At 39.4% G+C, this 8809-nt stretch overlaps 1 protein-coding gene across 1 annotated transcript; it reads left to right on the top strand.

The window, feature by feature from the left end:
• Positions 1 to 1358: 1358 nt before the first annotated feature.
• LOC146559886 (extracellular calcium-sensing receptor-like) lies at positions 1359 to 7557 on the top strand. Its single transcript, XM_085243667.1, has 8 exons — positions 1359 to 1507; positions 1939 to 2233; positions 2326 to 2615; positions 2801 to 3096; positions 3370 to 3575; positions 3710 to 3931; positions 5683 to 5806; positions 6653 to 7557. The coding sequence occupies exons 1-8, from the start codon at positions 1401 to 1403 to the stop codon at positions 7555 to 7557; spliced, it is 2445 nt and encodes an 814-aa protein (XP_085099793.1). The 5' UTR covers positions 1359 to 1400.
• The last annotated feature ends 1252 nt before the right edge of the window (positions 7558 to 8809 follow it).

The following is an 8809-nucleotide window of genomic DNA, read 5'->3' as shown; positions in this document are numbered from 1 at the left end:
ATATCGATTTCTCCGATACCAGTCATTTATGTTGTAGAATTGATTCTCACATTAAAATATCGATATTTTAGTAATTTAGGGTAAATTTGTAGTTTATCATTAACAGGAACAGAGTGGAAAGAAACTATATTATTTGGATTGTCTACATTGGAAGGAACTACTTCCTCTTCTGCCTTTCATAGTCACGTGCAAAATACGGCTGTATAAATATATGGCAGCCCCTTGGCGTGTGCACTCACAACAATGGCTGAGCGTAAATGGAGTCATGTGCAGATGTATTTTACATCCACAAACAGCTGAGACATGGTTTGCGATACATGTGACAAGAAAGTTAGGTGTTGTGGCAACACCACTAACCTTGTCAAACACCTTAGAGTAAATCATATCACAGAATATGACGAGTGTATGTTGAGGCGAACTGAAGAGGAGCAGTGGAAAGGGACAGCTGCTGCTAGGGCGAGACAGACGTCTCTCACGGAGTCCTTTAGTGCTGCAGGCAGGCAAGGTGTTTTGTAAGTTTTTGTACAAAGTATCGGTATCAACTCAGTATCGTCGATACCACCCTGAATTTTACTTGGTATCGAATCGGAAAGGAAATCAGTGGTATCGCACATCACTACTTGAAGGCCCAACGTTCTTTAGTGGCCTGTGTGGTCACTGCCCAGCATCGTGGAGTCTGTTGGGCATTTCCCATATAGTACCAGAATTGGTATGTCCACCATTGGTGCCCTGTGGTTTTCACAGATGAGGTCGGTTCACCATGAGCACATGTGCTATGGGGAATGTTTTGCTGCCTGTAATGTCATTCAACATGACAGGTTTGGTGGTGAGTAAGTGATGGTCTGACAAGGTTATCCCTTTAGGAACTCACAGAGCTCAAATATAAAAATTTGAAAACAGCCTTTCATTTCCAGTATACTGTATTATGCAAAATACTATGCTATTACTATTTTTTTTAACCTCATAGGCATTGCTCAAATTATTGAGCATTATTACCGATTATTTTTTCTCATAGGCTAATAATAAAATGTATTGCTTGTAAATAATTTTTGAACACATTTCAAGATATTGTAAAATACAGATTATAGAACATAATGACTTTCTCAAAGACTGCTGCGTAAGAGCATGTCATAATAAAGACGTAGCACTGCCTTTGAACAACTATATAAATCAGTGAAAACACACCCATAACAGATGCCTGACATCAGGCAGGGATGGAGCTGTCAGCTGTGTTTATTTGTCTGAAATTATATCTGTATTTGGTTGAGCTGAAATCAGCTCTTGCCCTAGATCTATCTCTAGATGGTCTGGATCAAATGCCTACAGAGGCTCAGGATAGATCTGTGGCTTCTTCTGTGAAATGTAAGCTGCAGGGTAGCACTCGTATCCCTGCATTCTCAATGGATGGGGACTATGTTATTGGTGGTGTTTTCTCAATCCACTACTACATGCAAACAGTAAACCATGACTACACTACCATGCCTGAGCCAGTGAGATGCAGTGGGAGGTCAGTAAGTAAAAGGATTGGTTTACAAAACATGTTTGGTTGTGCTGGAATAGTATGACCTGACCTGTATGTTGTCTAATAATTTGTAAAGAATCAATAATTTTTTAATATTAGTGATACTGATACTTTATTTTCTTCAAGAGTGAAATTACACTTTGTAAACTTTCTTATGAATTTTTAACATGAGATAAATGCCTATATTATTATCACTGTTATTATATATTAATAATATGTCATTTTGCTTTGATATCAGTTACTATTCTTGTATGGTGAATTTAAGCCTTATATTTTATCCTCAGATGATTTGCAGTTATTAGTTGTTTGTGGCCCAACTAAACATTTTCCTTACTGTCTTTTTTTCTATTGAAGCTTAAAATATCTGAAATCTATGTAGTTTAAAATCGAATATTGAGTTGATGTTCTTTTTGCAGCATTAATACCCGTGAGCTGCGCTTCTCACGAGCAATGGTTTTTGCCATTGAAGAGATTAACAACAGCACAGAGCTTCTGCCCGGGATAAGGCTTGGGTATCAGATCTATGACTCATGTTCATCAGTGCCTGTGGCAGTGCATGTGGCATTTCAGTTGTTAAATAGCTTGGACACTGTGTTTTACACAGGTGGCAACTGCTCACTATCTGGTATGGTGATGACTATTGTTGGTGAGTCTGGGTCTACACCATCCATCAGCATGTCACGCATCCTTGGGTCTTTTAATATTCCTCAAGTAAATGGCAATCTTTGTATTTCTAATAAGCATGCAAATGAGTTTTTATTGTGCCATCCTTAAAAGAGTTTTGTTTCCTTTTTTTGCTTTAGGTGAGCCATTATGCCACTTGCGCATGTTTGTCTGACAAGCAGCAGTACCCGAATTTTTTCAGAACAATCCCCAGTGATCGTTTCCAAGCTGAAGCGCTAGCCAAGCTGGTAAAGCACTTTGGCTGGACTTGGATAGGTGCTGTTCGTTCGGATTCAGATTATGGAAATAGTGGCATGGCATCTTTTCTAGAAGCAGCACAAAAAGAGGGAATCTGTGTGGAATATTCTGTATCTTTCTATCGGACTCACCCACATAGCAGGATCCAAGAAGTAGCAAGTGTTATCCGCAGGTCTCTACATGACAGGTTTTGCTTAGATTGAGATTTGCTTAAAGAAATCCATCCATCCATTGAATTAGTTCTGCTTATTGTTTTGTGTTTTATTTACTGCTGTCTATTAGATTAAGAAAGTTAAATTAATACTGGATTAACAAAAGTTACAAGAAATTTCTTAATGTATTGCATTCTTTCTTAAGGTCTACAGCAGTGGTTATTGTGGCATTTGTTGCTTCTGGTGACATGAAAATTCTGTTGGAGGAGCTTTCACGTGAGCCTTCCCCACCTCGCCAGTGGATAGGCAGTGAGTCATGGATAACTGATTCAGAATTTAGAAGGTTTAATTTCTGTGCTGGGGCCATTGGATTTGGGATTCAGAAGTCTGTAATCCCCGGTTTCAGAGATTTCCTGCTTAATTTGTCTTCCTCTCAAGTAGCTACATCCCCTATGCTTACTGAGTTCTGGGAGGAATCGTTCAACTGCAAAATGAAAAAAAGTGAGAAAATCCTTTTGATCTTTAGCAACTTTTGTTTTGCTCAAATATAAGGTTAAATATTTTTTTTATTAATTCTTTATGTTCTGATCTCTGGTGTGAGGTTTAGGCACTCAGTTAATGTAGTGATTTTGTCCCATTTTAAAAATGTGATTTGTTGTCTATTAAGGAATTTTATATTAATATGATTTGGTAAATACATGACAAATGAAAATGCATTAATGAAATTTAAAATCTTGCAGTGATGAAACAGTCCCTGTGTCGTCTATTGTTTAGGTCCTGTTGTAGACAAGAAGATATGTGATGGAACTGAAGACATACAGAATCTTCAAATCCCGTATACTGACACATCTCAGCTCAGAATTACTAACATGGTGTACAAGGCTGTGTATGCAATAGCACATGCCATCCATAATACAGTGTGTCAGAGAACCAATGGCATAGCTAAGTGTGACAAACTAAACAAGTTAGAGTCCAAACAGGTCAGCTCAAATGTTTATGCTAATATAGTTTCTTTTGTTACCCCTAATGTATTCTTCATGAAATCAAATATTAGTGTAAGGCCTAATATTTTGGCATATCTTTTCTCTGCCTTCCATTCCTTTCTAACATACAGATCTTAGCAGAGCTGAAGAAAGTAAATTTTTCCCAAAATGGTTATGATGTGTCATTTAATGCTAATGGGGATCCTGTGGCGATTTACGAGTTGGTTAACTGGCAGAAGAGTGAAACTGGAAAAACAGAGTTGGTAACAGTAGGACTTTATGATGCGTCACTGCCAATTGGCCAAGAGTTCCAGATTAACCAGAGCATAACCTGGATGGAGGATGGCACCCAAGTAATGAATCAAAAGACAAGAACCACACTGCACTTTGGAGGATTAAGGATTTATATATATATATATTAGGGGTGCAACGATATTCGTATCGATATTGAACCGTTCGATACAGTGCTTTCGGTTCGGTACGCATATGTATCGAACAATACAACATTTGTAATTTATTTTATCAACTTTCCTTCTGACGATGCTGTCTGTGTTGAGCGCTCAGTGAATCTGCGTTCGACTACTCCGCCTAGGCTGCACTGTCGAGCGCAGATCCACTGAGCGCTCAACACAGACAGCATAGTCAGAAGGAAGAGCGCAGGGCACCTCCCCCACCCTCATTCAGATCTGGCGTTTGGAATTATTTTGGTTTTCATGTGACGTATGACCCTGAAGGTAAGCGAGTCATGGACTAAGGTAAAAGAGTATGTTGGATGTGCCATGCAATGCTCAATTACATTGGTGTGAACTAGTGTGCTAGCGCAGTTAGCTCGTTAACGTGTTGGCCGTCTAGCCCCATGCACGGAGCGATCGGCGGTAGCTCGTTAACGGAGATTTGCCGTGTTGTGGCGTTAAGGTCATTTCAACGAGATTAACCTGAAAGCACTAGTGGGAACACGACGAATATGACTGCACATTTACACCGACATCATCCTAGTGCAAAGACAAGTGGAAGCAGACAAAAAAAAGCAAGCATGCTACTAACGTTAGCCGAGTCATTTAGACAGCTGTTAGCACTTGATTCTCCTTATGCTGCTGAGAATATAGCCCAGAAGAAGCGGATAGTATAGCTTTTATTTTGGAAAGAGCCATTTCTCTGTAATAAACTCTCTTTTCCAAAGATGAGTGATTCCTCAATCAGATACAGGGCTTGCAATATCGCTAGCCCGACGTCCTGGAGCTAGCGATTTTTTTCAGTCGGGCTACCAAAATCTATCTCTTCCCTGCCCGTCGGGCTATTGTAGGAAAAATATATGTCAATGCTTTTGCATTCTTTCAGAAATGTAGCTGGGTAATTATGTCATTGGCATCGGTGAGCCACTGTCAATATGTGACATATTGAAGTCGCGTTTGAATTTGCGCTTGTTTTTTTGCTTTCACTTTGCAATCGTGCGAACTGTGTATAGAGAGCGACAGCACTGATCTGTGAGTGATGATAATTTGTGCACCAATTCCTCTGACATCGTCTTATTAATCGTTAGCTTACTATGCAAACATGACAAGTGAAATCTCCCGCAGCAAGCTTAAACATGTGAGAGGTTGATCGCGCAGAGAATCGCTGAGCTTATGTGAGTGCGCGTGTAAAAGCATTTCAGTTCTGCTGAGCCAAATAAGACAGGTCAGGGTGAAGAAGTGACAGCCAAAGAAAAGCTTACCACAAAACGGAGAAGTTATGACAAATCAGACTATAAGGCAAAAAGAAAGTGCAGCTTTATGGTTTCATGGACAAAATAATTTCTGTGGCTGCAATATGACGAGCTAAATAACCAGGGCTGCACATAAGTGGTCCGCAGGTGCGCATTCGCTGTCAAAATAAAAAACACGCACAAGGGTTAGGGTTAAATTTAAAAACTGTACTTTTGAGTTAAAATATATATTTATAATTTTAATAAATGACAAATTAAAAATGCATGAACATTTTTTTGTATCGAAAAAATATCGAACCGTGACACCAAAGTATCGAACCGAACCGAACCGTGAATTTTGTGTATCGTTGCACCCCTAATATATATATATGTCTTTTGTTTTGGCTTTATCTCTCACAGGTGCCAGTGTCAGTGTGCAGTGCCAGTTGTCCTCCAGGAACTCGTAAAGTGCTGCAGAAAGGAAAACCCATCTGCTGCTATGACTGTATACTGTGTCCTGAAGGAGAGACTAGTAATACAACAGGTAAAATAAAATGATTTTACATATATTCAAAATTATTTTAGTGTGCATAACAGTAGCAGCGGGAATGAAGATCAGCACCTCCAAATCTGAGGCCATGGTTGTCAGCCGGAAAAGGGTGGAGTGCCCACTCGGGGATGAGTTCCTGCCCCAAGTGGAGGAGTTCAAGTATCTCGGAGTCTTGTTTGCGAGTGTTCGGGGGAAGGGAGCCGGAGATCGACAGACGGATTGGTGTTGCGGCCGCAGTCATGCGGACACTGCACCGGTCCGTCGTGGTGAAGCGTAAAGCGTGCTGAGCTTAAAAGCGAAGCTCTCAATTTACCGGTCGATCTACGTCCCTACCCTCACCTATGGCCACGAGCTGTGGGTAGTGACCGGAAGAACGAGATCGCGGACAAAAGCGGCAGAAATGAGCTTCCTCCGAAGGGTGGCTGGACCCACCCTTAGAGATGGGGTGAGAAGTTCAGCCATCCGGGATGGCCTCAGAGTAGAGCCGCTGCTCCTCCACATTGAAAAGAGAGTTGAGGTGGTTCGGTATCTGACAAGGATGCCTCCTGGGTGTCTCCTGGGTGAGGTGTTCCAGGCATGTCCCCGGGGCAAACCCAGGACACGCTGGAGAGATTATATCCCTCGTCTTGCCTGGGAATGCCTTTTTGTTCCCCCGGATAAGCTAGAGGAGATGGCTGGGGAGAGGGAGGTCTGGGTTTCTCTGCTTAGACTGCTGCCCCCGCGACCCGGGCCCGGATATAGCAGAAGAAGATGGATGGATGGATGGATGCATAACAAAAAAATTAACAAATTAATTGTTGAAGCCTTCTTTATGTCTCTCTTCTTTTTCTTTACATTCAGATTCTGCTGATTGTTTACCCTGCCACAAGGAATTCTGGCCTAATGCAAAGAGAGACACTTGTATCCCTAAGCCTGTAGAGTTTCTTTCATTTGAAGACATCCTTGGAATCATCTTGGCTACACTCTCTGTTCTGGGTGCTTGTCTGGCCATTACCACTGTAGCTATATTTTTTCATCACGGGACATCTCCAATTGTCCGAGCCAACAACTCTGAGCTGAGCTTCCTGCTGCTCATCTCACTGACTCTGTGTTTCTTATGTTCATTAACTTTCATTGGAGCACCATCTGAGTGGTCCTGCATGCTGCGTCACACTGCGTTTGGCATCACCTTTGTACTCTGTATCTCCTGTGTACTTGGGAAAACTATAGTGGTTTTAATGGCTTTTAAAGCAACACTTCCAGGTAGCAATGTGATGAAATGGTTTGGTCCTCCACAACAAAGAATGACTGTTGTGTCTTTCACCTTTATTCAAGTTTTAATATGTACTGTATGGTTGGTACTTAGCCCTCCATTCCCAATTAAAAATCTAACCGCATACAAGGAGAAAATCATACTGGAATGTGCATTAGGCTCTGCTGTTGGCTTCTGGGCTGTGCTCAGTTACATAGGCCTACTTGCTGCCTTTTGCTTTGTTTTAGCTTTTTTAGCCCGCAAATTACCTGACAATTTCAATGAAGCTAAATTTATCACCATCAGCATGCTGATATTCTGTACAGTGTGGATCACCTTTATCCCAGCATATGTCAGCTCTCCTGGGAAATTCACTGTGGCTGTTGAGATTTTTGCCATTCTGTCCTCCAGCTTTGGACTAATAATGTGTATATTTGCTCCAAAATGTTTTATAATTTTGTTTAACCCCGAGAAGAACACCAAGAAATATTTAATGAACAAAAATCCAACTTAGGTTTGTAATTTTTAATATTATAACAGGAAGATCAAATATTAGACACAATGAATTATTTATAACTTTACCTTATTACTTACTCATTTATTTCTCAGTTTTTGAATCTATGCCTATACATATACAGGGTGGTGAAAAAATATTTCTCCCTTTTCCAATTCATAGTTTTTTCACATTTGTCACACTTAAATGTTTCAGATCATTAAATACATTTTGCTATAAGATAAAGATAATCCAAATAAATGCAAAATTTAGTTTGTAAATGATTAATTAAATTTAATGAAAATCATAAACCTGTTTAATGTCATGTCAAGCATCTTATTCAAATTTATATCAAGACTTTGACTAGGCCACTCAAATTTTTTAGATATGTTTTGCTTTTGTTTGGTCTTTTGAGTCACTCGGGGGTAGACTTGGTGTTGTGTTCATGATCATTGTTCTTTGGTATAGCCTAAGTGAGCTTTTGGGCTTTAGGTCATAAACTCGTGGCCAGACATTCTACCGATTTTCTGGTAGAGAGCAGAATTCACAGTTCCATCAACTACAGTAACAATTACAGGAAATTGTCCTGGTCCTGAAGCATAAAGCAGCCCCAGATGATATTAAGACATAACTTTTTTCCATTAATAAATAAAATCATTATTGAAAAACTGCATTTTGTTTTTCCTAAATATTTTTATCTAATATTAAAGTTTTGTATTATATTTATCTATTTCTTTTCTCTCTCTCTCTCTCTCTCTCTCTCTCTCTCTCTCTCTATATATATATATATATATATATATATATATATATATATATATATATATATATATAAACTAGAGATGGCACGATACCACTTTTTTATGTCCGATACCGATACCGATATCATAAATTTGGATATCTGCCGATACCGATATGAATCCGATATAGTGTTTTTTAATCAACAAAACTGTTTTTTAAAATATCTTGCTGCATTTTGCAAGTCTGCAAGTTCATACTCAAGTTTAAAACAACAACTACACTAAAGCTATTCTGTTATACCTGTATACAAAAAAATATTTCATAGTTCAGCAATACTGATCAATCTAATAAACTTAGACCTACACCATCCTCCCTATTCTGGTATTTTAAAGAGTACTTAGCATAAATATTAAGCAACCTAACTAATAGGGTTCCAACTCCCAGCAACAACAAAAATAAATAAATAAAAAATAAGGAACCACCCCTCACGCACCACCTCATGATGCTTAATCGACGTAATCAACCTTAATTTGAT

This window comes from Mchenga conophoros, linkage group LG14, assembly GCF_057382185.1.
Source record: "Mchenga conophoros isolate Kocher_MC1m ecotype Shallow Benthic linkage group LG14, M_conophoros_male_GT1.1, whole genome shotgun sequence".
NCBI classification, from domain to species: Eukaryota; Metazoa; Chordata; class Actinopteri; order Cichliformes; family Cichlidae; genus Mchenga; species Mchenga conophoros.
The sequence above is the reverse complement of the archived record's forward strand: the minus strand, read 5'-3'. Positions and strand labels throughout refer to the sequence as shown.